This window comes from Gavia stellata, chromosome 25 (genome assembly GCF_030936135.1).
Source record: "Gavia stellata isolate bGavSte3 chromosome 25, bGavSte3.hap2, whole genome shotgun sequence".
Taxonomy (NCBI): domain Eukaryota; kingdom Metazoa; phylum Chordata; class Aves; order Gaviiformes; family Gaviidae; genus Gavia; species Gavia stellata.
The window spans coordinates 6,588,356-6,616,078 of NC_082618.1; the positions used below are offsets into that span (position 1 = coordinate 6,588,356).

General features: G+C 39.6%; 1 protein-coding gene across 8 annotated transcripts; it reads left to right on the forward strand.

The window, feature by feature from the left end:
* Window positions 1–4,460: 4,460 nt before the first annotated feature.
* On the forward strand, window positions 4,461–27,512 carry RABGEF1 (RAB guanine nucleotide exchange factor 1). Of its 8 annotated transcripts, none has more exons than XM_059829094.1 (11): window positions 4,461–4,486; window positions 14,657–14,842; window positions 17,054–17,220; window positions 18,270–18,389; window positions 20,489–20,509; window positions 21,435–21,604; window positions 23,167–23,248; window positions 24,057–24,189; window positions 24,590–24,681; window positions 25,053–25,309; window positions 26,318–27,512. In XM_059829094.1, the coding sequence occupies exons 2-11, from the start codon at window positions 14,664–14,666 to the stop codon at window positions 26,714–26,716; spliced, it is 1,620 nt and encodes a 539-aa protein (XP_059685077.1). In that variant the 5' UTR covers window positions 4,461–4,486; window positions 14,657–14,663; the 3' UTR covers window positions 26,717–27,512. The 8 variants fall into 8 exon arrangements, with proteins under 8 accessions (XP_059685077.1, XP_059685078.1, XP_059685079.1 ...); XM_059829095.1 differs by having other exon boundaries at window positions 21,438–21,604; XM_059829100.1 differs by lacking the exon at window positions 4,461–4,486 and adding an exon at window positions 11,690–11,773.
* Window positions 27,513–27,723: the final 211 nt, after the last annotated feature.

Genomic DNA, 27,723 nt, shown 5'->3' on the forward strand with positions numbered 1-27,723 from the left:
ACAGCATATTAAATGTTTCTGCATCTGTTTTACACTTCTAAAATAGGAAGGATACCTACTTGTCTTTATAAAGCACTCAGAAATGACACAGATATTTATGTGCAGCATCCACTTACTTAATGACTGTTGATTTCAAGAGTTTAAAAAAAAATTAAAAGTAACACAACTTTTCAACTTGGTGCAGGCTTCTTAACTTGAATACCACAGTACTCTGTGTTGTAATCTGAAATACTCATTGCTGAACTTCCATCCTCCTTGGAGGAAAGCGAAGGTGCTAGCATCTTTGAGCCATTAGCGGATTCTCTTTCATCCTTGTGGTGCATGTTTTCTTCTGAGACTGCTGGAATTTTATTTTTTTTTAAATCTGATTTCAACTAAAACCTTCAGTTTTCTGCCTTGATAAGGGTGTGGGTTCTTCGGTTTGTTTTAGGGGTTTTCAGGTCTTAGTTACCTGAATAGCAAAAGCAGTAAGTTATTGCCGCAGAAAATTCTACATACCCCCCTTTTGGTGGATTTTTTTTAAGTTTAGGAAGTCTGCCTGGGAGACACCTCATGATGTAATATATGCAAATACCTGAATTAGTTAATGTGGATATTTTTGAGATTTTTTTGTTGTTGTTCAGTTGCATAATACTCTTTCCTGAACTAGCATAAGAGCTAAGGGTTGAGTTAAACATTGGTTTTCTGATAAGCCTGCTTATGCCTTAGATATCCCCTGCCCCCATTTTGTAAAATCACTCATCCCAGAGGTGTTCAATGTATGAAAAAGTAACGGCTATTATAGTTACAGGAAAATCAAGAATCTTCCTTGATTCTCAACAATGAGTCCATTAAGAGGATCAGTACTTGTTAATCCAATTGCAACCTCCATTATTCTGCTCCGCTTAGATGCCTATCGCTTCAGCAGTGAAACAAGGTAGTCACAGGGTTGGGTCTGGCTAGCACAAGTCCTTGAAGGCAAAAGTCAAAGGCTTCTGCCATATGAGAAATGTACTGATTTGCATAAGCACATGATCTGGCCTTTGCTGAAGTGATTGTTAAACTTCCAGCAAACTCAGAAGGATGTTGATATTTTAAACTGTTCTAATCGATGGCTTTGTTAAACCCTAATCTGTTTTGAGCGAGGTTGTTCCAGTGTATGTATTGTGAAAGGCAGAGAGGTTGGCAGGTTCTTTTATTTATGGTTCTTAGTGTATGTGCATTTTCTAGTGACATTTGAAGCCGAGCGAGGTTGTTGATCACTGCCCCCCAGAACTGAATACGGCCTGTTTCAAATGTATCCTGTGCATTGAGCATGTGCTGTTCTTTGCAAATATGAAAGTCTGGGATGGAATTAGTTCTGCAGTGTATTTCCTCAGGGACAATCCTCACCGGCTCTGAAGGAAAGCTGGGGTGACATCCTGATCCACATTCCCCCACATCTCCATTTGTTAGATGAAGTGTAAGAGGCATAAGGAGATGACATGTCTAGCCTGAAGATTTGCAGTGAGATAATGACTCTGGATTCCCCCTTGGTCCTCACCCCTTTCTCTAATCTGTAAGATGTACAGTTCTGTGTGCAGGAAATATTTTACTTCTCTCTGCTGCACCCTCAAATCTGTTTGCAAGGTGAATACTTAATCTGTTTTAAACTAAAGGAATTATTTTACTATTACAATATGGTGAGTGATAGTTGCTAAAGAATCAGTGAAAATCTTATTACTGACTAACCGAATAGATGAATTCAAAAACCCTATTTATAGCATAATCACTTTAATGTAACTTTTCTGCTTTATTTTTTTCTAAAGACTGTTAAGACATGTAAACTCTTAACTTCTTTTAAGGGCTTACATCTGTTTCAGAGCGATATGTATTCAGGCTAAATACCTGTATTTGGGGGGTTGAGGGCCTTGTTTATTGCTTGCTATGAGCTGAAGGTTAAGTGCATGATCTCTCATCTGTTTGCCTTTTTTCTTAAACAAACAAAGAAACAAGATTACTGATATAATTAAACATCATGATTTTCTAGCTTCATTTGGCATTTGCAACCCCTGGAAACCTTCCTGCCCAGCTTTATTCTCACTGCTCATTCTTGTTTATAGATGACCTGGGACAGGTGACGTGAGGAGGAAGATGATGGAAGTGCCAACAGGGAAAATCTCATGCCAGAGCTGATTGTTTGCATTGCAGAGTGTTGTTTCCGTTTTATTTCAACTCTGGTGCTGTGTGAGGCAGAGGAACATCACCATTTATGTGAGGTCAGGCAGAGGATCCAGTCTGTCTGGAAGCCCAGCTAACCGCCGCCGTGTTCATCCATTTTTCTGTGTAAGTTCATGGTATTGCGATGTAGCGAGTTAAGTGGGTGGGAAAATCCAGTAGCTGTGGATTGCAATGGGAAATACAGCAGTCATGGGTGAGGTGGCTGCGTGATCACACTGCTTGAATTTCAGCATCGTTGTTTAGAGGTCTGAGGACCTTTATGCCACAGCTCATGCACTGGATCTTTCTTTTCTGCATGGCAAAGCACAGTAAGCAAGTTTGGGACGCAACTGCCTGACAGGTAAGAGAAGACTGCAGAGCGAAGACTGTAGAAAGAAGATATCTTAACTCATCATAAATCTCTGGGACATGTTATTTCTTTCACTGTCTTCATTTAATAACTGCTTTACTCTGGACAACTTATAGACCCCACTGCCTTTAAGTTATGATTGCTATTACTGAACCATGGAGTTGTATTCATCTCTCTGGTTATTTGTAGGTAAACAATTTTAAATGTTTCCAGGTTGTGCACATGCAGCAGAGAGGACCCAGGATAGTTCTGAGTTTTGTGCTATGGAAACATGATTTCATTTAACAAACAGAAAAAATCCTCCAGTCTTTCATTGTCTTTCTACAAACAGTAAATTTCAGAGGGTAATTATGTTCTGTTACTACTTCTGTATATAGTCCTCTAACTGGAAATCACTTTCCAGAACAGCAGTTCTTAGTCATTTTACTTACACAAGCTTAGTATAAGTTTACCTCCACTTTCACTGTGACTTTTATAAACGGATTTTGTTTTGCTGAATTATAAATTGTACGTGTCTATGCATTGTAACCCGTAATGCCTTTGAAAATCCAGCCTGGATGCTAACGATCAGGGTTTGGAATTATCTCCAAATGTGTTTTGTTTTTAAGTAAGTTGGTGCGTGATGTTTAATACTGTGGGTACTGTAGTGTATTATTTCATACTACATTTGACTTTTCAGTTCAGGTAATATATACTTTATGTTTTTTATTTAAAATACATAGCAGAAAATGTGGATATGAAATTTGTATTGTGCAATAAAAGTACTGTATACTGAAAATTGTTGGAATCTGGCTAATCTGGTCTGCAGCTACTGCAGTCCCCCTCCTCACATTCCCTGTGATTTGAGTTTGCTTTGCATGACTGCAAATGAAAATTAAGACACCAGTCTCTGTCCCAGCCTTTGTTTAATGACACCAACCACTAACTCGTTCGTCATTGCTTCCTTAACAGATGGCACTTATGCAGTGTCTGCAGTCTCCTTGGGGAGACCGACTGGTATCAGATCATTTCAGTTCTACTTCCTTCCCCCGTACCCACCCGTTCACGTGAAGCATCCCAGAGAAGGTCTGTAGCTGTCCCTGCTTGTGGAATGCTCGGAAAGAAAGTTAAGTTTCTGGATTTGCTTAGCTGGCTGTGTTCAGAAGTATTTCCCCCTCGTTTCCGAAGTGACTAAAACAACATTTTCCTTGCTGTCCTGTTGTCTCGCTAAAGCAATCCCCGCTTTCACAAGTGGATGTCTGTGTTGAGCTGTGGGAGGAAAAAAAAACCACACCGACACTGAAACCAGCAGACGACAGCACCCTGTTAATGAGAAGGGAAAGAGGAATAAGTTTTAAATAGGAGCAGCTAGTTCTTTTTCTGCTGCAGTCAGCATAAACGCGCTCAGGTCAGCTGCCTGATGCGGACGGAGCCTGGGTTTGAGGTAGAAACACCACAGCTATTGGGAGGTGGCGTAGTGTGTCTGAAGGGAGAGAAGGGGCAGAAAAAGAGAATCTGAAGCGAAGACACGTAGATACCCCGAAAGAGTGGATCTGTTCCTGTTCCCAGCTTGTGTGCACTGCAGAGTGGGAAACAGCCCCGGCCAGACCCTGCTCAGGCAGACGTGCGGCAGCGCTTTGCCTCCTGCCGCTCCCAGGGCAATCACCCTTCCCTCTGACCGCGTTCTCTGTCCCAGGGCCGGCCCAGCCTCCCACCATTGAGGCCAGCGCGAACGCGCTCCCGCGGAGCGCTCGGCCGCCCTGAGAGGGCACTCCCTGGCAAGCCGGCTCCCCGCTTCCTGCCGGGAAGGGGCCCTGCCCCCGGAAGTGAGGGCCCGCCCTTCCGCCGCCGGCCCGGAGGGGAGGAAGCGCCGGGCCGCCGTGAGGGGAGCGCCGTCGCGGGAGGAGCGGAGCAGCGCGGAGCGGAGCGGCGGGTCGCCCCCGCTGCCCGGGGCAGCCGGTGAGCCGTGGCTCTGACCCCTCGCTTCTCGCTGAGGGGCCGCGGGCCTGCCGGGCCCCTGTCAGCGGCCCCTCTCTGGGGCTGCCCCGTGCCTGTGCCGCTGGGCCCGGCCGCGGGAAGGGGTTCCCTCCCCGGCAACCGCGCGGTGACGGTTAGTGACAGTTCGGTGGCTGCCGGCGTTCCCCCGCGTCGTCTCCACCGCCGGTCGTTCTAATTAGTCATACGTCTCCGGGATACGGCGTCGGAACCCGCTCCGGGCCGGGCCCCGCCGCGTCTGCCCGGCTGGAGGGCGGGCGGGGGTGCACTGCCGGCCCCTCTCCTCGGGGGCTGCGGCTGTGCGAAGGGTTCACCGGGCTCCAGCGGGTCGGCTGTCATTTTGGATGCTTTCGTGGGTATTTGTCACTGTATGAGCACCTTGTGTAGTGTTCAGGTCGTTCCCTTGAAGTAGGGAGTGGCTGTATTTTCAGAGAGGGTGTGAGATACTGAAAGATGAATGACGCGCTCCAAGTGACAAAAAAACTCTCGGAGGGAGTGGTTCGACGCTGTCGTACATCCTGCCGGTCTGGGCTGCCTTGGTCTGTGGCAGGGGCACCGTTGCTTGTGTGATGGGGTGCTGGATTAACTGAGGGGGTGGTTACAGACAAAATTCAAGTTAGTTTTTTTGGGCTGAGTTGGGGCCCTGGTCTGGCCCAGTGCTGGGAATTGGTGGCACTGCACAGTTCTGGAAAAAGGGTGGCATTATGGAGGTTGTGAATTAAATCCATTATTGACATGACTTGCCTTACTTTTCTTGTTTGGTCTCATAGCCATGAAACTATTTTCGAAGCGGTGCTTTGTATTGGCAGTTCCTCATGCCAGTACTCTGGGACGCGTACTGAGCAGCTCTTGGTTTTCCAGTTACCTGAGACTCCTTTAAGACTGATGACTGATGAGCGTAGAAGGACGTAGTGTTTTCTAGGAACAGTACTTTACTCAGGAATTGGATGCATTGGCCTTCTGGATATGGTTACACAAGTGTCTTGCAGGGGGGAGGATTAGGAAGAGAATTGTAACTCAATGGAATGCTTTGCTGACAAAAAGTCGAAGCAACGCATGATAGAAGGGAAGAATAGGAATGTAAAGCCGATTGTACCAATTCATAAAATCACTTTACATGACAAACCATGATTATAAGCTTGAAGATAGTCCATGATTTTTTTTAGTTTTGTTTTGCAGTGTTATCTTATCTAGAACAGTCTTTCTCAGTTCCCTCCTTCCCCTCCCGATGTTTGCTATATAATCCCCAATTACGCTTTTTCTTTTTCTGATTATGAACTACTTGTGACCTAAACTAGACCTAAAAATCGTGCTTGTGAAGTCCTATTAAAATGCTGTCAGTAACAAGTCAGGTACAAAGTACATGAGATGTTCTGAAGTTTTTCTCTGAGGTTATAGCAAACTTGGTTTTAATCTGTATCCAGGTGAGCGTGGTTGGCATGTTGGCAAAAAACATAGAGTGCGTAGAAGCCGATCGCTGCTGTTTCTGAGGAGATTTTAGAAGTTTTAGTTAATCTTCTTCATATTCTTACTTGAATTCCCAGTCAAACAGTACAAAGCAGTTTTTAGATGTTTCTTGTGATATCATTTAAAAGTGCGATTATGAGTCACATGTAGATGGTGAGACAGAGTCTGTTAATTCATGAGTACATGCTACTCCAGGCTGAGCAGTCATTGCTACGGGCAGTAGTTAAGAATTTGATGCAGACAAACAAAACTGTAGCTTAAGGTCTGTACTGATGGCGGAGGGGGAAAACACATCTTCATGTTGAAGTAAATTGTGAGCTCTGTGGGTAGAGTGTTGAAGCCTCGTGGCTGTTAGGTTTCAGAGATTTTAAGTAGTGGCTGCAATTTCCGCTGCCAAATTACAGTACCAAGCAGATCGGTTATTTTCAGATGGCTGATCAGACTGTGTCTGGCATCACAGTTAACGACTGTTTCTTTTCTCAGGATCATTAGTTAGCAACCTGTACTGTTTACACTAGGAAACAACTGTTACAGCTGAAATTTCTTAATTGCAAGAAAGATGCATGTTAAAACTGTGAAGACTCATATAATCTATTCTGCAAAGACAGCTACCATGTTTCTTTCCTAATTCGTAAATTGTCTAATGGCTTTTGTATTTTCTGTTCATGAGTCTCTTAGATCATATTGCCTCACCCTTTCCTTTAGAGGAAATTAGCTCATGTTTAATTACCTTTTTGCAAATGACATGCTTGAATGTTTAAGGTTACACATTGAATCATAACTATTTCAACACTCTTAAGAATTTTGTGGCATTTTGGTCTGTGGTTGCTATTTGAAATAAACACACGTTATTTTAAGGACACTTTTCCATTGGCAAAATTCATAGTTGTTGGAGACCTTAACCCAATCCCATTCTTCCACCCCCTCTGTTTTGATGCACTTTCTAGTCTACCTTGTAAATTTATTTTCAGTAACTGAAGTTGCATGCAGTTGTAGGTGGGACTCGCTACTCTCTTGATCTGATGTGAAGCGTGGCGTAATATTCAGGCACCAGTAAAATGTAAACCAGCAACTGTTACCGTAAGAATTTTGTGTCTAGAGACTTCCCCGGTTTTTCTTCTTCTCCTGCTTTAAAATCCCATGCATGGGGATGGCCATTGACGACCAGACAGTTTCAGTCTGTAATACTGCATCAGACATTGCGAGCACTCTTTGGAGCACTTTGATATTTTTTTAATGAGAAGAATTAATGCGAGTTGTTCATTAAGTGCTATGAAGACTTAAACTTGAAAAGCCAAATCACGTTCACTTCAGCCCAGCGAAAAGACTGGTGTAGGTTGTTGCTAGGAGTTATGCCAAGACTTTTTTGAGAAGACTGTTGATTTCAGGGAGTAAGGTAAAGAGATGACAGAAAAAAAAAACCAAAACAAAACAAAAAACCCCCCCGCAAAACAAAACCAACCCCGAACCGAAACCAGCAGGAGGGATTCAGATGTCAGGAGACAGTTTTGGTTTTTTTTGGTCATGGTCAAAAGCGTAGAAGGCTGAAACAGGCTTCCCAGAAGTCAAAGGCAGTTTCATACCTTTGTGTCAACCTGCCTGTTTCGAGTCTGTTATGTGAAGTCTTTTCCTATTTTTAGATATGTTTAATGAACTTTGGTACCGATATTGAAACTTGTTTACAGAACAGTCTTGGGAAGCCACTGCTTTCATTTCCAGAGTTAGCATGCAGAGTTATTTGGAAACTGTTTTTCATAGCTTGTAACAATTGTAAATTGACTTGCAATTACCACTTGCTAAAGGCATCTATAGATCAATTAAATTAGACCCCTTTCTACTCATCTTTGATATGTGAGCTTTTTCAACCAGCTCTTCCATCAGAGGTGACCTAAACAATCCAGGACTAATAAATAGTTTATGAAAAAGTCGGTATCTTGTCGTTGTGGCAGAGATACAATCTGCATTGACAATAAAGGTATCTGTTTGCCTACTCGGTCCCTGGGAGGTGAGGTAGGTACATGTTAGAGGAACAAGAAAAACAAGCCGGTGGTGTCTGAACTCATGATAAATCTATACTACTTCTAAACCTTATTTCACAGACAATGCTTTTCCTGAAGCCGAAGCTGTGTCTGCAGTCTTTGGAAGCACTAACGTGTTATGAAAATTATCTTAGATTTATTGCTGAAAAGAATGTGTTACATAAGTATGATCTCTTTCATGTATGCGTTAAATCAGCCCTTAGTGACAGATCCTATTTTGATGAAAGGAGCCCCTTTTTCGTATTACATAAAAGCTGAGAATGCACTTGCTCTTTGCTGTGACTATGATACCTGCTTTAGTAAGTTTACTATGAATTTTTCCAGCCATTTTGTAATCTGGTCTGTGTGAAAATTAGAATATAGTCTTTTGCTGTTGTTAAGAGCTTTGAGTCTGATACGAAAGGTACAATGCCCTGGAGCAATAATTGCTGCTACTTCAGTCCCCATTACGGGATTCTGACAAAAATGGCCTAAGGATTTATGGATTTGTAATAGGAGGAGAGAGCGCTTTTTGGAAACTTTATGTAACTGGCCTGCATATCAAGATAATCACGTGTGATCATCAGGTGTTGGCAAACTTTTGAGCTCTCTTCAGATCCCATAGTTTTAATTGTGAAATAGCACTGATTATGAAGGTTTTCTCTTTAGTCCTATGGGAATGTAATGGAAGATCATCAGAGGAAAAAAATAAGTAAAATAGTATCTAGTTGCCTAATTCTGTGTCAGTGCAATCTGGTTAGTTCTGCACTGATGTTGGTGAACTTCACTGTCTTTTTATATGAGGATGAAATCAAGATGCCAGAGGTTGGACATCCAGCCCGATGTGCTCGGGACTAGACCCATACAGGAATGTAGGCATCTAAGGTGGGACGTAAGAACGGTGTTGCTGCCGGAGCTTTGGTGACTGTTGTAGATTGTGTTCTGGTGTCTGTAGCTGTTTCCCAGCAGCATGTAGGGAATTAAGGTCGTAGATTGCAGTCTGTGAATGTTGCCTGAAGACTAAATGCATTGATGGAATCCTTTTGTATATTTAGGGGTATCCTTAATTGCTTCCCATGAGAAACTTGGGCTCCTGAGACCTGAAACTGAAAATCCTTGAAAACTAGAATATAGGTTTTATTAAGCACACACATTCAATGAGTACTGTTGCACTTCAGGTCAATGGAAAACATTTCTTAAAAAAAACCCTTTCCTCTTTCCTTCACTCTCCTCTGACCCCCCCCGGCCGACCTTAACGGTTTGGTTCTTTTTCTTTGATAATACTCGTAACAAAATGTATGTTTCCTGTGTTTTAACTCTTTCTGTGTTTTCTTTAGTAAATCTTAAAAGACGGATTGAAGTATGTGGCTCGGGGAAGGTGATGTGGCTGTAGGCCAGCAGTATTTTGCAGAAAAATTGCTTTTTCTGGTTTTGGCTCGGATGTCTGCTTCCATGACTGTGGTAACCGAAATCCTGTACTGTTTGAACATATGTTTTCAGTTGCAGCTTTGACAGAGTCACAGAGGAACTGTTGGGCAGATAGCTGGTTTATCCTTCCTAAAAAAAATTATGTGAATTTCCATTTTCTGAAGTAAGAGCTATGGTTTATTGGATAGTCTTTTTGGATGACAAACGACAGGAAAAATCTAGGGGTGTGAGCAAGGGATGAGACACCTCTGAGTCGGTATTGCACTTCTTAAAAAGTATTTGCTGTAAGTAAACAGGTGCACAAAATACTACTGAATAAAAAGAAAAATTTTAAATGAGTCAAGGAACAACAAGAAAAATACGTTGATAGGAAGATTCAAGAGCTTCAGAATGTATTGCATTAAAGCAAGTAAAAAGCTAGTTTTGCATTAAACCACAGTGTTTTTTTTTCACATGCTAGACATCATAACAAAACTAAATATTCTAAGATGCTTATGAAAAAGCTACATAAGGAGATCTGATCTGTCATTAGATACCTTTGATGTGCAACCCTTCAAATAAATCTAACATAACATGTATCGTATGCCTCATCTACCAACAGTGCACAAGTATTCATCTGCTCTTGATATCGCTGCAGTTTGGAAAAATAAAGCTCGACTTCTAGAACAGCATGGGAAGATGTAGCCACGGGCAGCTGATGCTGTAGCTCGGAGTTAGTGTGCTGTCAGGCCAGGTGGGTTCCAGCCCGGGAATGCGTGTGGCAGTAAGGCAAGGAGCTCTTTGGTGTCCATGCAGCCTCGTCCTCTGTTAGCTGTGGTACAAGTATGCTGATTGCCAGCAACGGGACAGCTTTCCGTGTTGTATTTGTCCAGAATAAATCCACTTTTGCAGCCGTGCTGTAACAGCACGTATTAGCAGTGATCCTCTAAGGAACCGCGCACACGGTGTGTTAGGTGGAATTTAAAGACCGTGATCATAGAAAGGGGTTGGGTGTTTTCCATTTTTCCATTTCAGAGGACAATAGGAGGGAAGAAGCTTTAACTTGCAAATAAGTAACAAGGGGAAAGGGATTTTATAAATTAATAACTAAGTTTAAGAGCCTGTTCTTTTTTGAACTTTTCAAAGGGGTGATGCTAAGTAACAGATATTAACCCTTGATAAGGTCTAGTACTGGTACAGAAATGCTTAAAAGAAGATTCTATGTCATGGTATTTGTGAGGAACTGTGTAAGAAAGTGTCATTTCTGCTTTCCCTTACTATATTCACAGCAGAACTATCTGAAGCACTTATGGAACGAAGCAATGTATGAGTATACTTAAAATTACACGCGTTTGCTCCTGGGAGGGAGACATGGTGCTTCTTGAAGTTGTTGGAAAGTGTTTTAATTGGGATATAGGAGGTGTACAGTTTGGAGAGGTGCACTGCAGCAAACATCCTTTTTACAAGTTAATTTTATTTATGATCTTCTTGTCCTTCTTGATGAGATGATTTTTATTTTTTTAATGTGGACATTTGTTACCTTCCTTACTATTGTTTTCTTGACTTTTCAGTGGTCAGGCACTATGGAAGCTGTTCAGAGTTGCCTGCCTCTCTGATTCCAGGAAAACAACAACTTTGTTCTTGTTCTTTCTTTTGGGTTAAGTTACTCAGAAGTGAGCTTTGAGCAGGTCATGCATTCAGGGCAAGAATGAAAATAAGAGGTGTGACTGTGCAAATACATTGAGTAGTTGATCTTTGAATAAAGACTGATATACCTTTAGCTGGAGGGAGAGGGAGAGACAGGAAGAAAGAAGGGATGGGGGGGAAGGCATTTCGGACACTCAAAAGTTCCAACAAAAAATTTCTAGGAATGAAAGATCATAAAGCACACAGTGATTTAGTTGCAGAAAGTTGACTTGAGATGGATTTTTCGTATTCAGTTTATTAAAACTTGTTGAGTTGTTCTGTTTATTAAAATGTAAATGCTGACCTGCAAAAATTGGCTGTGAAACTTTTTTTGTACTGGCCGTATGTCTTTAAAGGAAGCAGAAAGCCTCTGCTCTAAGTGCAGCATGTGATTTCTTCATATTGATTCAGGGTGACCTCTCTTGTCCCTGGATCTGAAACTGATGTTACTGCAACCGAAAATACTTGAAGGGGAGGAAACTGAACAGCTTGCTTTCTAGTGGCTTGGCTTTGTAGCTGCTTACAAACCTCTCCAGAAAGAATGCAAAAAAACCTGACTCTTGCTGTCGAGAGACCGGCTTTGCTTACGCCAGGGAAAGCTGCTGAACTTTGACACTGAACAGAACCTTATTTTTAGTCCTAATGTACACAGAGGGCTAGCAGGATGCCAAAGGTAATGTGGTGCTAGTATGTGGTTAAAGCTCTGTGGATACAGAATGCTAATTTTTGTGGGTCTGTATAGAGATAGCGGAAGTGCACAATTGGCATGGAAACAGAGTATGCTGTTAAGCTTTCAGAAAGCAAGGTGTTGATGTGGAGTTGAAGCAAGGTGGTGTATTTCATTCTACTCCTTTAGTTTTCCAAAAATCCGAGTGTCCATTTGTTTGAAAACAACAGGCACCTGAATTCATGAAATTGGCCTACAGACTGCAGTTGCAAATCTGTTGTAACTTACTCCACTGGAGTGGGTGATAGGATCAGGGTGTTATTTCCTTGGGTGATAGAGATCAGTGTAAAATTTCTCTGAAGTTTTTTGTTACAATAATGTTTTTATCTATCTGTTGTATCTATAGCTCCCTGTATGAAAACATTCAGACTGGTCAGCTGTACCATTAATGGCAATATTGCAGATTTTATGCATGGTGGGTTTTTTTCTAATACAGACTTCTGCAATAGAAGCCTCTAATCAAAATGCTGCTGCAGGTTCTGTTTTTAGGAAGCGGTTTTTAAACTGGATCAGGAGCAACAGGAGAGTTTGTAGCTTTCGCTTCCCCATTCTTTTGAGAATTGTTGATAAAGGGCATGTGTGATGCTCTGAGAATGGGCTGTGTTTCCAAATACTGCCAACTGCAATTTCCGTCCCGGGCTGTGCAGTTGACAAACATTTGATGTTTTATTTCTGGTCTGCTAGATAGATTGTCAGTCAGCAGATCCGTGTTCATTACAGTCAACATAAAGACCTTACTTTAGGAATCAGAAAATGAAGATAGTACAGAAACTAAAAGATTTTTGTGAAGGCAATGTACTTATTTTCCTCTGTCAATTTGTCCATATGGGAATGAAGTAAAGCGCTCTCAAATATTTAAAATCTAGTTGTTTTTTTTTTTTATTTTGCTTTGTAGAAGCGTATTGATGTCTGTTTAATTGTCAGACATTTCTGTGGGAAAGAAAAGAGAGCATTCAGCTGCTTTCCATCTATCCATCTATATAAATAAGAAAATGTGTCTTTATAAATTATGCCATTAAGAAACCGATTCCCTTAATATACACATCTCTACAATGAAACTATTATTAGATTATTTTTAGAACTTCATTACTTCTTTCAAAGATAGAAAAGATGTTAGTGGAAGGAGCCTTAATACTTACATAGATAAGATGGAATATTTAATTTGTTCCCTCCCTCAGAGAAGTTCATATCTGTTTCCTGTTACTTTACTTAAAATAACTTGTTTAGATTAATGGGAAATGTTAAACGTTATCGGTCTTTTAAAATGGTTGGTCTTATATAATTCAGCTTGGAACAAAATAGCTGTTACTTCCTATAGTAGAAAAGTATCTTTGGTAATGATAGTTGTGTGCATCACATCTGTTTTGCTGGATGATCCAAAGAAGAGTTTGGGGCTCTTTCTGAGACTGGTGAGTGCGAGAGCTTCCAGGGAGAGTAATCTTTGCTGGGCAGAAACATGAACAACCGGAGATCCAGATTCCTCAAACATGTGGACTCAGGGGTCATTATGAATCTCGGGGATAAACAAGATTACTCTGACAGTTATTGACATTCTTCAATTTAAGAAAATCACTTTTCATCTTGCTTTCCATACGTTGCATCTCAATATGTGTTTTGTTTTCCTTATGTGATCTTAAGTAATGTGCTGGAGGGAAGGGCAGGGTATTCAAATTGCGGGGCAGCATTGGTTTAAAATCTTCCGGTTTTCCTGTTGGAGGAAGGAGGTCCTTCCTAGGGATGCCTTTGGTTACGATTGTGACAGCAAGAAACCAAATTGCTAAGGTACTTGTGCAGCTTATGTGGAGTATTCTCTGCTGAGGATCCCAGGAGGGAAAAGGGGCTGGATTTGGTGACCAAGACCTGCTTTCCAATGCCGTGCTGTGATATTTCTAGTGTCTGTGTACGTCAATATTGCAATCCAAATGTCAATATTTTAACGTGCAGACCTTAAACTTGCTAATGCAGGTGATTCTGTGCTGCTTTTCTCCTAAAATGAATCAAGCATTTAGAATTAGAACAAAGTAGTTGAAGTGCCCTTGGGAGCAAGCTGGCATGTGGGATGGGTTTCTGTCAAGCAAGAAAAGAAAGGAGAGGGCTGGATCGTTGGAAGACAGGCTCTGCACAGTAGTGGTGTAGGCATGAAAATAAATCATTTTGTTGCAGTCACTATGTATAAATTCTATAGAGCTGTGCTTTATACAGATGCTCAACTTAACTCTGAAGTAATTTGAGTACTGAAGGAGATGAAGATGCACCTCCTCTGTGTTAATGTACTCTGCTGACTTAGCTGTGATACTTCACTGTGCTGTGAAGACATATTCTTTGAGGCCAAAGATATGTTGCCTGAAGTCCCCCAGTGTGATTCTTTGCAGAGACAGTCTCAGCCTGAATACAAACCTATCTGCATTCTGTCTCTTACTCAGTTTGCCTCCTTCGTTGGTGATTGTAACTTTCTGTATCTTTTTTTTCTCCATTGCTCTGTGCCTCTGCGACTGTTAGAACAATGTGCTGGTGAGATCAGTGACTTGCGCCTTTTTCCACATGGGTATGTAGCTGTATGACTGGTACCTCTGGCCTGCTTTCCAGGCCAGCTGTCTAATACCGTTTGCAGGTCAAAGCTATGCAAACATATGCTAATGCTGCAGCTGGCTTTCAGGGCTGTATGGTTATGTAACTGTGCCCTTCCTCCTTCGGCCTTTATTTTGTTACTATGGAACTATTCAATAATTAAAACAGGTGACTTCTTTCTAACAGACATGCCTTCAAAAGAAATTATTTCTCGCAGGCTGTTATCATGTTTCTGTCTTTAACCCTTTTCTCTTTAAACAGGAAGAAAATGAACCTGAAATCTGAACGCAGAGGAATTCACGTTGATCAGTCAGAGCTACTGTGCAAGAAGGGATGTGGTTACTATGGCAATCCTGCTTGGCAAGGATTTTGCTCCAAGTGCTGGAGAGAGGAATACCATAAGGCCAGGCAGAAACAGATTCAAGAGGATTGGGAGCTGGCAGAGCGGTAAAGAGCCCTCTTTATTCCTTCGTCTTTTACAGTAGGGTGACTTCACTAAATACTATTCCTGTCTCCTGTTTTCTAGTCCTATTTGCTCTGGCTCAATTGCTTCATAAGTTCTCAAATTTGACCTTTCCAGCAGGAATTAAAATCTTTCTTTTGATGCAAAGATGAATATTTATGACATTCTAATTTAAGAGGTTTCAAAAGAAAGTCTGTGAAGTAACAAATGTAAACACCCCCCCAACCTCTCAACAAATACTTTGACCTGATTTGCATACTGAAACCTGTAATTCTAACTAGCAGTTGGAAGGGTGAAAGTGACGATTTTGATTAAAATACTTCTGCCTCTGGAGACCGCAGTTATTGTCTTGAATATAGCCAGCACAATGGTTTTACATTTCAGCTACTGATTAAAAAAATTGGGTCTGTAGTAATTCTTTTAAACTGCAGCGTTAAGCCCAAAAGCATCAAAGTTTTAGCTTTAATAATTCAGGTAATTTTTTTCTAAGCACGTATTTTCTGCAAAACAGTCTAGTTTTCCTAGTGTGATAAATGCTTGGCTCTGAAAATGGGGGTTAGAGGAAATCTAGGCTTGGGTGAGAAAATAAGAGCAGCTACAACTGCTTTGTGTTGGATTTGGGTAGAAAGCAAAAGCATTATCCGCTGCCTGAGAAACTGCAAAGCATCCTCTTTTCTACTACAGCTGTCCTTTGTGTCATTTCCAGGTGTGAGGTACATGACATCAACTCAGAATTAACTGTTTCAGGGTTATGTGAGTTCTTAAGATGGAGGAGCATCTAGCTGTGTATTAAGAGTTGATTGGCAGTTGACTTGAGCTGGCCAAGATGTTTGTTCCTATTGACACAGATTCTTTACATATACTTACCTTAACGTATTAGTGGTGTATACCAGAACTCTGGGAAAAAGTGCAAGTGACTGAGATATGTGTCTGCACTCGAGTCTGGAACCCTTTGGTGAACTTGAGTTTACCTATTGATACATTAACCAAGGTCATTGGGGGGGAAAAAAGGAGGGGAGAAAAAAAAAAAAGGCATTGAGTGCAGTGTTCACGTCAGCCTGCCTGAAGAAGATGACATCTGTGGAAGTTCTCTACTGTCTGGCAGTGGAACAGATTAACTGCAAAGACAGGTAGAAAGAAGTGCTTGAAACCTTTTCTAGCCTAATCAGAAACATGTAATTTTTTCCTCTGCCATAAATTTGGCTTAAACAGTTAATAAGGACTTCAGTATTACTAGAGCAGATAGTTATGCTTTCAGTCTTATAACATCTATGTACAATGAAATGGGGCATTTAAGGAATTCTTTAATAAGTAACTGTTCAGCAGGGAGATGCTAAAGGAAGAGATAAGCTGTGATTGTTTGCTGTAGTGAACAGACAGCCTTGTCAGCACAGATAAGACACAATTCCTGCCTCAAGAGATTACAAATGCAAGACCGTTTATGGTCCATCCTGAGCTGGATGGATTTTGAAAGAAAATTGCTCAACCTTTTAGCATCTTGAAGGGCAATATAATTTAACCTATTGTAATCCTCCTGTGTGGGAAGAAAACTAGCCATTGAAGGATTAGTATGTTTGCCCTCCCCTACTTTGTACATGTAAATTAAAAGATGGACTTGGTCTTTGCAAAGCACCCATCAATGTTGCAGTGAAGTGATTTGCCTCATTCACTCAATCAAGCATATGTATTACCAAGACTTTGAAAACAAATTATGGCAACAATAATGTCTCCTAGAATATTTCTGAGATTGTGACAGGTTATTTCACTTGCTCAGCTGCGAGCCATGGTTTTTATCTTCAGTATGATGGTAAAGGATTGCTTGTGGTAACAGGTGGTGAAACTCAGATGCAGGGAGGAAGGCGACTGAATCGATTATTGGAAGTGTTCCCGCAGTCTTTCCCCTCACCTTTACCTTTGTAGAATTCAGGGCTGTGACATGAGGGGAAGGTGACCATGATTATACTTACTATTTAATCCTCCCTGGCCATCTTAAGCTTTCCCTCACTTTCACCATTACAACATGGAAAGAGTGGACTTAATGTAGTGAAGGGAGATGTGGTAGAAAGCAAGAAATGAAGATGGGTATAGAGGGAGAATTAGCATGTCAAATGAGTAATTAATTTATTGCACAGGAAATTAGCTTATTTGTGCTGGTTTTAAGCACTTAAATTAGACCTACATTTTTCTAATTCCAGGCTTCAGCGTGAGGAGGAAGAAGCGTATGCCAGTAGCCAGAGTACCCAAGGGGCACAGTCACTGACCTTTTCAAAATTTGAAGAAAAGAAAACCAATGAGAAAACACGAAAGGTCACTACTGTGAAGAAGTTCTTCACTGCTTCTTCCAGAACAGGAGCTAAGAAGGGTAACTTTCTCCTTTGCTTTTAATGGTTCTGTACAACATGTTAAGTTAAAAAGTATTTTTGATAGATGTATTGTACTGAAAGGAAGAGTAATGCTGTGTGACTTGACTTTAAAAAGTCGGAATAATGATGCTTCTGGAGAGCGATACCTGAAGTCTTACTGAAAACACAGAAAAAGGTGAGCTTTGGGGTGGTGCCAAACAATCTTTTAAATAGAACAGTGCCCTTCTAAATCTGTGGCCATGTTTGTGTTAGTTACACAGGAGTTCTTCCACTACAGCGTAGTATAAACGTATTCCTGGTGGTGGTCTACCACTGCACTGCTGAGTGGAAGTATCTTGTTCATATGACACACATTCATGCTAGATTCATGAGTCACCTGTAGTGTGATACTGTGGCTTAGGACGTGAAGGGGAACTCTTCCCAAAGAAAGCGGGAGAAAAGGTACTGGCTGTCAGTCACCTCGAAAAAACTGGTATGTCTAAGTGTGATAGAAATGCTGATATAAAATATCAGATGATGCTTGCCATGATGGATCACTTCAACAGCTTTAACAGAAAAAATGTTGAGCAAGGTGCCTTTAAATGAAAATAAATGTGAAAGAAAACTTGTAGTGTTTATGCGTATGTGGGTTGTGAATATCAAGTTTGTGGCTGGCTGAATGTTTATTCTACAGCAGGTGTTATAAGTAAGAATGATTAATGGCACTGATGTCTTTGCATAGCAATAGCTTACATGGGCAAAAAACGGAAAATGCTAGACTGTGGAGGAGGCATTCCAGAAGAAAAAGCAACATTAATGTACCTTAGCGTTATAGACAATGCATTTCCTTAAGAAGGAATTTTAAGACTTATGTCTGGATTTCATCTTAGAATTTGTCTTGGTGCATGGGCAGCAGCTGGCTAAATGAGGCATTCAGCTATGTATTAAAAACTTTTTTTACGTTCATTCTTCTCACTTTCCATATTTTCTTTTTTTTTTTATCCCCTTCACCATCTCTCCTGACATGCTCCTGCTCTTGGTGTCTTGCTTGCTTTTGCATTTATTTCAGTGGCTGAAGAGAAAATCGTTAAGCAAGGACAGCTTGGGAGGGAGCGAAATGCTGATAACATTCTCAGGGATTTGAAGGAGATTTTTACTCCCTCCTGGGAACTGGCTTCCCCTACTGAAGGTAATGCAGTACAGCTTGAGTAAGCTGTCTGCTTGATTTTAGTAAACTTACTTCTTAGTTGGGCTTTGCAAAATACAAACTAGGGTTGTGCCAGTTCTAACTTGTGCTGTTGAATATGGAGATGACAAAAAAAGCAAGTCTAGCACCTTGAGGTGAACTTGAATCTCTAAAATAATTCATTGCTTTTTGGTAGGGAGAGTATAGGAATAAAGCTGAAGCTTCTTTGAGCTCTACCTTAGCGTGACATCTGAAGGATTATGCGGTTTCAAAAAAGTTAGAATTTTGTAAGAAGCAGCTAGATCTTGTGCTGCTTCAAAATAATTCCAAATCTGATTATAAGTTGAAACTACTTCAATATAATAGTTCACATTCTCAAAACATCTCCAGATGTTTGTTATATTAATCAAGAAGACAATTTCAAATCAAGAGAAGACATACTGGTTTCATTTAAACCAAAAGGATGCCAAAACCCTTGATGCAAGCAGCTTTAGGATCTTGTCCTGTGTTATTTGTTTGCAATTCTGACGTGTTCTGCTGACAAAAGAAATATGAAGATGTACCATTCTTTATTTTGCAAATTATATGAAGATGATGAATGGGTGTGTGTAGTAGAGCTAATGACACCACTTTTTAAAATATTCTTTACTTGGACTCAGATGCATGACCATGGCACAACCATAGTGAATCACTGGAGTGCTAATGTACTGCTGTGACAACTAGCATTTTTGTAGAATGCCTTGAGAAAGAATAAACACTATTAATATTAAAATCTTTGTAAAGGTGATCCTTTCTTAACTCTTCCCATACTCTTTCTTTTCATTTTGGCCTATCTCCTCTACTAGGTTCTCTTTAACTTGTTCAGATGGAATTTCTTTTCTGTAATCAGCTTCTTTTTAGTTAGACTTAATTCTTTTAGAGTACGTGACAAAGCTGAAAATACTTTGTTGCTGAAAGTACGTTTGTTCCTGCAGTCCTTAGTAATCAGTGCATATTGTCCAGATTCATTTTCCTTAAATCAGGATTTCAAGGCAAAGATTAATGAAGTTGCAACATTTCTGAGTGACTACATGTTGTTCTTGGTGTGACTCATTAAAAAGACAGTTCATTCTAACATTCAGGTTTTTTTAATGCCTACATTAACAGTGATCTACCTCAGTTGACTACATCTCTTTAGTAACTGAAAAATAATCTACTTTAAATTTGTGACTGAAAAAATAATATTCATATTCCTTAAGGTCAAATAGCAGAATGATGTTCATTATTTTTATAATATAGTGAACTCAATGTTGAAATAAGTAAATAAGTCTTCACCTGTTCTTTGAAATGAAATCAGTACTTAATTGTGGAAAAAATATCTTAGAATTCTACCCTTTCAAAAGTGTACCTGCTTTCTTTATTATTTCAAAACTATGCTCTCCTCTCACTGGTTATGTAATATTATATGTTGATCTAAATTTGTCGCATTTAGTAATGGTTGCCATTCAGCTTGAATACTGTACAGGCATTCTACTTTGAATCTTAGGTATAAAGAAGGTTGGAGGAAATCCCCTCTGGTAAAAGTGTTCTTGTATAAGTAGAAAGGAGATTGATTTGCACTTTCTATCTTGATTGCTACAGTTCAAGTGTAAATATTTGTAAAACCTTTTCCATTCTTATCACTTAAATACCGTAAATGTTCTAACGGTACCTGACCAAATTATCCAGAGAAGGTTATGCTGAGGTGTTGAGGACCTAATGAGTCTTGTGCTTTGGTCAAATGATCAGTGTTAGTCACTGGATCATACAGCTTTGAATTTACTATAGTGCTGGATAAAAGCAAATAACAACAAACAAAAAAAACCCTGATAAGCTACCTCAAGTTCAAATTAAACATACCAATTTAAATATACTGATCCCATTTATTTCCTTTTATTTTGGAGTTCTGCATGTATGCTTATTGAAACAAGGATTTTTTTTGTTGTGCATGTTGGTATTTTCAGATTGAAAGATATGTTTGTATCATGTTGATCACGAATATGTTCATGTTTTCTGTCTCTTTGCTGCTTGCTTTTCATCATGTTCATTTACACCATCTCTATTCAATCCTTCATTTTGAACAGTGTTGGCTGGCAAGTTGAAAGGTGGGTGAACTAAACTTGGGTAGTGAAGGTATTGGATCAGTACAATTAACTTGCAACGTATACCTTGGAAAATCAGATGTGTTTGTGTGGAAAAACCCTGTGGTTGCAGCTATACAAACTTGCATCCAGTGCTGTGTGCAGTCTGCGTTCCTACCTCCTTCCCGAGTGCCAAGCGAGTTCTTCCTTGAACACATGCGGTGCTTCTGCTCTTGCTGAAACACAAGTGGCCAAGTTCTCATTTACACTGCAGGTGTGATTCTGTGGCATCTGCTGCCTAGGCAAAGAAGGGCTGCTGCGTTTGCACCAACCTCATGCTCCCATTCCTTGTCTTGTGCTGCTGCTGATGCTCCTGTGACCTGATAGGGAGCCAGCGTGGGAAGCTGATCAAGCTGAAAAGTAACCCCATAAGAAACACTGATTTCTGACTAGGACTGCCCCAAACTACTACTCCTCCCTGAGCTAGTTCATGAGTTGGTTGAATGAATACTTGTGTTGGTGCAAGCAAAGGAGCAGGAATGTAAAGGTGAGGGAGAATGGAAAAGGGACCACTCCATTATCTTAAACTGCTGCAGAATGCCATGTGGAAGCCTTGACCTAACATGGAGATACCTTACCTGGGAATGAATATGTAGGAAACCGGAAAACAAACCCATGTTACAGTAGTTTGCTAATATAAAAAGGCCATTAGTGTAAATGGGTATGTGGCTATAAATGTTTCACTTCAGTGGAATACTCAGTTTCCTAGAGTTCTGTTTAATAATATACAGCATTTCACTGGTAAAGCTTGAGAAATAAATGCTTATTAATCTGTACAGTTTAAAAAAAAAAACCAAACCAACACCTGAGATTTTAAGACACGTTAAATGGTTCCTGAATTGATTCATCAGTGTAAAAAAGATAATCTGATGTGCTCAAATTTTCCCAGCAGAGATTCAAGAAGCCAAAGCTCCCAGCCCTTCTATAAACAGGCAGGCTAGCATCGAGACAGATCGAGTATCCAAGGAATTCATAGAATTTCTCAAGACATATCATAAACCTGGACAAGATATCTATAAGCAATGTAAACTATTTTTGGACGCAATGAATCATAAAAGGGTAAGTTTTGCATGCCTTTTACATAAATAAAATGGGGGAATTGGTGAGAGATGGAGAAAATGCTGCTCCTCTTCCAGCAGTTTGGTTTTTATCTATTGTATACAGGAGTCTTCAGCTGATATGCTTAGTCAAATGAAGATCTAGTGGCAGTCTTAAATTCTGAATGCCTTCCCTTTTGGTATGGTGTATGACCAAAGAAACCCTCCAACTCCAGTATCTCGGATGTCTTGAGAGAACTTTTGTTGGCATCCTGAATAAATTAGTTCTGAAAGATCAAAACAATTTTCTAGATAAATATGACTGGTGGAAAGTATAATAAGTTACATAATGAGTTTTGTATATCTTAAGTCTAAAAAGTTATAAAGATAATTATCAAATGACATGTCTCCTTTTTTGGGAGAAAGGGGAACTTGACTGTGGGGTTTTTGTTGCTTTTTTTTTAATCTGGAATAAGAGTTACAGCTTCATTCTCCATCTAAAAAAATTTAATGTTCTTGAAATATTAATGTGTCTGTGGTGCCACCTATGGTTGAAATAAGTCAGTATTCAGCACACCTCCCCCCCCTTCCCTACCCCTTTCCTATTTATTAGGTAGTTACTCAAATTATATCCTCAAATTGGACTGGAAATTAAAGGGAGTTCTGACGGAATCTTACATGCGCTCCACTTTGAAAATATCTTGCAGGTTTTTTTTTTCTTTTAGAACTGTTTTGTTCTGAGCATGGAGTTTGTGAAAATAGTGTATTATTATTATTGGTTATAATCATTGAAGGTACTCTCATTTCCTGGTTCCTTGATAGTTTGTGCTAGTCAAAAAGTTTTTCTCAAAACATACAATTTGCTACTACATGTAAACCAGGCCTAAAATGCAGCACTGCCATCAGAGCTGAGTCTTTGTGTTCAGGGTAGCTGTCTGGTTTTTGGCCTTAAAGAATTCAGAAACTATGTTCTCTCTCCATTTTTTTAACACATGGTTTTATGCTGCCATTTAATGGTGAAAAGTGACCTGATCAGTAAAGTTAATTTTAACCATTCAAACCTCCAGCATGTTCTTCAGTAGCTTAGTTAATGCTCAAAAGACAATGCTGTTTCGCAAATAACGTTGTGAATCTATTTCATAGTAACTTTATCATTAGACATGTTGACTGTATAGATACTCTTTCAAATACGAGTTATGTTCTCTTTTTTGTATACTGTATATCATCTTTTAAAAAGTTATAGACACAAAATTGGGAGTAAGCATTCTGCTTAATAGTCTACATCATTTTGCCACAGTTACTCAGGGATGTGTCTGGGGAAAATGGCATTGCACCTGTGCACTTCCGTTGCTAATATACGTATCTTCAGCAAATAAACCTAAGACTTTCACATGTTAAAGAGCCAGTATGTCTTGGTTTCTCATATTTTTGAATATAATTTAGCCAACACAAGCACCTCTGAGGGTAATTTGCATTCTCAGACTGTTACTGCAGCTGGACGCTTTCCTTAAACAAAAACAAAACATCAGGGGCATTGCTGCCATTTCTTCCACACATGCACACTTACTCAGTTTTCTGTTACAGGACTTAAGTATTGAGGAACAATCTGAATGTGCCCAGGACTTCTATCAAAATGTAGCAGAGAAATTACAGACACGTTGGAAAGGTATCATGTTTCTCTTCCTCATATCTTACTGCTGAAAAGTAATGATACGAGGATAAAGCCTCTTGCATTTTCAAGTAAAAACAAAGCATTCCTAACCAGCTTTCAGAAATGCTGTTAACAAATTCTAGTACTTAAAACTATTCCTAGCAGCACCAGTTCTATAAAGTTTTGCGGTCTAAATTATTTGGTTTTACAGGTTTTTCTTAAACTCTCAATTAAATGTGGTTCAGGTTTTTTATTTTTTGTTTTAAATTCAATACTGTTTGTTTAAAATGGAGATTGAATGTGTAGTCTCAACCCAATTAACAGGCTGTGAGCCTTACGTTACACTGTAACGCACAGGAAGCCAGAGAGAGGGAAGTGTTGCTGTTGCGGACTGCTTTTATGTGCCTGGTATGTAAGTGGCACAGTTTAAACATACTCAGGGAGTTTTTAGACATAAACAGGAACAGGGGACTTGGAAGACCTCGCTGGATTTATTCTCAAAGACTGTATTTTCGAGAAATATTCTTGTAAGCTACAAGCAACTGAACCTAATTTGTGTGTTGAACGTGCTAGATGAACGTGCTTCGTTGTGAACCTATGCACGTACTTACTTTGGCATGTCACTATGGTGTTCCCACCATTATATTTTTTACTTCTGCTGTAGGGAGTGAAAATACTCCAAGTATATTAATTCTTTATTAACTCAGGTTGGCTCAAGTCAGTAGTACTGATTTGGTGATATTAGGACCAAACTGTATTAAATCTTCAAAACAGCCACGGAATAATTTATTTACTGTATTGGGGTTGGATTTGTACCTTTCAGTGCCCCCTGAAAAAGTTGAGAAAGCAATGGATCAGATCGAAAAATACATTATGACTCGACAGTATAAATATGTCTTTTGCCCTGAAACAACTGATGATGAGAAGAAAGATCTTGCTGTCCAAAAGAGAATCAGGTAAGTCTTTGAAAGAAAAATAGTTGAGTAATCCACAGTCCTGTGGATGAGCTGTGAATCAAGCACGTTAAAAATCTTTTGCTGTACGTACAAAAATGGCAAGCTTTTTAACCAGAAAGAGTTGAAAACACTTTATTTAAGAAACAGAAGGAATTAATAGACTGAATAATGAAAGCTACGATGCTAGGAAAACTAATTGGTGTGCTTTTGTTAAATTATAGCAAAAAAAGAAAATATTTTTTCTGGAAATAAATTACTTCAGTGGAATAAACTAGCTTATTGCTGGACTAGTGCCTCATTTACACAAAGCACTCCTTGTGCATTGAATTCAAGAAGCAGCTGGTTTCAAACACCTAAATGTTACTGGCACAGAACGGTTTAACATTTTTTCTTGTCATAGGGCTTTGCACTGGGTAACTCCACAAATGCTGTGTGTTCCTGTCAACGAAGAAATTCCAGAAGTCTCTGATATGGTTGTAAAAGCAATTACAGGTTTGTGAACAGTGAAGTTTACATTTACAGCTTTAAATTTCATATCTCTTGTTCATAGAGATTATTTTCTTCTGTCTTCAGAAGAAGGGGGTCCAGGCTTTTAGATTTGCAGCAGTCTTTGTGGTATTAGATTAGTATATCATCTGTGAAGCGGGAATAATTTTTGTATCACTTAAATGTTTAGGCTTACCTGATCCATTTGAAATGCTTGGACTGAACCAAGAGAAGGTTGAATAAACAGATAATTCTATGGAAAAGCAAGCACCACAGATAAAAATGATGCAATTTTAATATTGTCCAGTAAGTGTCCTACTCATTCAGGTGTCTGATTAATATGGTTTTAATGATTTGAGAACTTTTTTATCTTACAGATATTATTGAAATGGATTCAAAGCGTGTCCCTCGTGATAAATTAGCATGCATCACCAAGTGCAGCAAGCATATATTTAATGCTATTAAAATCACAAAAAATGAACCAGCTTCTGCTGATGACTTTCTTCCAACGCTTATATACATTGTTTTGAAGGGAAATCCACCGCGTCTGCAGTCCAACATCCAGTATATAACACGCTTCTGTAATCCTAGCAGGTTAATGACAGGAGAAGATGGCTACTATTTTACCAATCTGGTAAGTGCAGGAATAGTGATGACATTTTACACAAGATGGTCTTTTATTTGTATGTAGGAATTTCCAGTAAGGGCAAACGCAGCGTAACGTAGAAGGAAAATCAAAACTAATCTTCAAATAGTGGCTGAGGTTACTTACAGTACCACAAGCTCTTTTGCTTTATATCTCCTCTCCCTTCTCTGCTTTCCAAACCAGACAGTGCTTTGCCTTCTTTATAATATTAAACTCTTTATCTGAACAGTCTGATGCTAAGACTTGGGTATATTTCTATTCTGTAAGGAGAGAAGTACTTTCTATTCCTAAAATACTGAGTTTGGACTGTGCAGATATTATGGATGCAAAGTTCCCCATTTAAGCTCATGAGAGTTTATCTCTTGAAGGGACTGCAGAACTAGGCCATTAATGCGTGGAGGTAAACAGCTTCTGCAGGAGGCATTTATTTGTGTGCTTGTTTATATTAGAAGGAATTGTGATTAAGAACTTTGCTTCTCTGCATTTCGTCATAAAGCAATTCTTGAAAACATGTAGTTGAATGAAATACTTGAATGTTAAAAATTCCTTTCGGTAGGAGGAAAGCATCCACAAGGTAAGATGGGCATTTGACATTCCTTCCTTCAGAAAATGAATAGAGAGCATAGCAGATCTCTGCTGATCAGATTATTGAATATTAATATAGTGCACTTGTCCAGTTGTCACGTCGTGTTCTTTCTGGTCTCTCACCTCCAAAATGCAGTGACCCTGAGGTTTGTAATGGACGTCAGTACAGTTCAGCTGAAATGATGTCTTCCTGTATCGTTCCCCAAGTTTTTGACTTCTTCAAACTTTGGGGAGAGGAGAGAGGCATGTGCACTGTCTGATATAGTTAGCTTCTGGAAAAGCTCTTTAAGAGCAATCCATTGAGGCATTAAATAAAATAATCGGTTACCAGTCTAACAGCAGGATTAAAAACCGGAATGCATAAGTTCCAATCTGTAGCTTGCAATGATACTCATTCTGTTTTGTTCGCAGTGCTGTGCTGTGGCCTTCATTGAAAAACTGGATGCTCAGTCTTTAAATCTAAGCCAAGAAGATTTTGATCGTTTTATGACCGGTCAGACATCCCCGAAGAAGCAAGAATCTGACAGTTTTTCACCTGATGTGTGCCTGGGTGTTAAGCATATGTATAAAAACTTAGACCTCCTATCTCAGTTGAACGAGAGCCAGGAAAAAATTGTCAATGAAACCAAGAAGCTTGAGAAAGACCTAATAGATTGGACTGATGGAATTACAAAGGAAGTCCAAGATATTGTTGAGAAATATCCATTAGAAATAAAACCAAAAAGTCAAGCCTTAGCAGCTATTGACTCTGAAAATGTGGAGAATGACAAGCTGCCCCCACCACTGCAGCCTCAGGTTTATGCAGGATAATTATCAGTGTTAACTTTGAAAAGCAGCATTATTCTCACCTAGTGCTATCTGCTACTTGGGAAGGGAAGTAAATTTAAGGCTAAAAATTGGATAAGCTTAAGTCAGTACGTTTTTAAAGGTACTTTTTTTGTTAAGCGTAATGAATTGTATTTATTTTAGTCAAGTAGATTTCTATTAGGCTTTTGTGGGTTTTTGAACAAAATTTGAATTTTCTACACAAACAGGTGTAATTTTTAAGCAACACTAGTCCATTGACATCTTTCCTGAAAGCTTCCTTCTAGGCATGCACTTACTTGTTTTTAATAATTAGTTTAACTTAAAGAATTTGAGTTCCAGCAGAAACTTGAAAGGTCCCAATGTTAGTCTGAATTTATTCTGTAGCTGTAAAGATTAAATATATATTGTAAAATATGTAAAATTGTAAATAAATTTAAGATCTAATGTCTCAACTGTGCATGACATCTTGTGTATGAGTGAAAATGATATAAAAGTGTTCATTTTAGCACCTTTCAGTTAAATTACGTGGCAGTATAAAGGCAAGTACACTGTTAATGTTTCAGTAAGCTAGGTGGTATAACTGATGAATTACAGTCAGAGAGGATATTGTTGTAATGATTTGAAAACTTGACACTCATCTCAATCTGCTCTAAAAAAAAAAAGGTGCTGTTTAAAATACAACATTTCTTCATGTAAACGTTCTCTCTGCTTTGTCAGTACACCTGATAGCCTTCAGTGGTGCACATACATGCTGGTATTACTACTTTTGAAGAGAATATTGAGCCAGGCTTCAGAAATGGGAAGAAATATTTGTGTTAAACATTGCATAATGTGGAACAAAAAGGGGGAGGGCAGGAGATGGTGCAAGAGTTGCACTAAAAGTGGCTTTGTTTTCTGGCATTGCCTAGTAATTTCCATCAGTGGGGTAGGTCTTGATTGCTTTTTTTGGACAATCCTGGTAGATAAGTAAGTTCATATAATTAGAGGCTGCTTTTTAGAAGAAGCGTAAG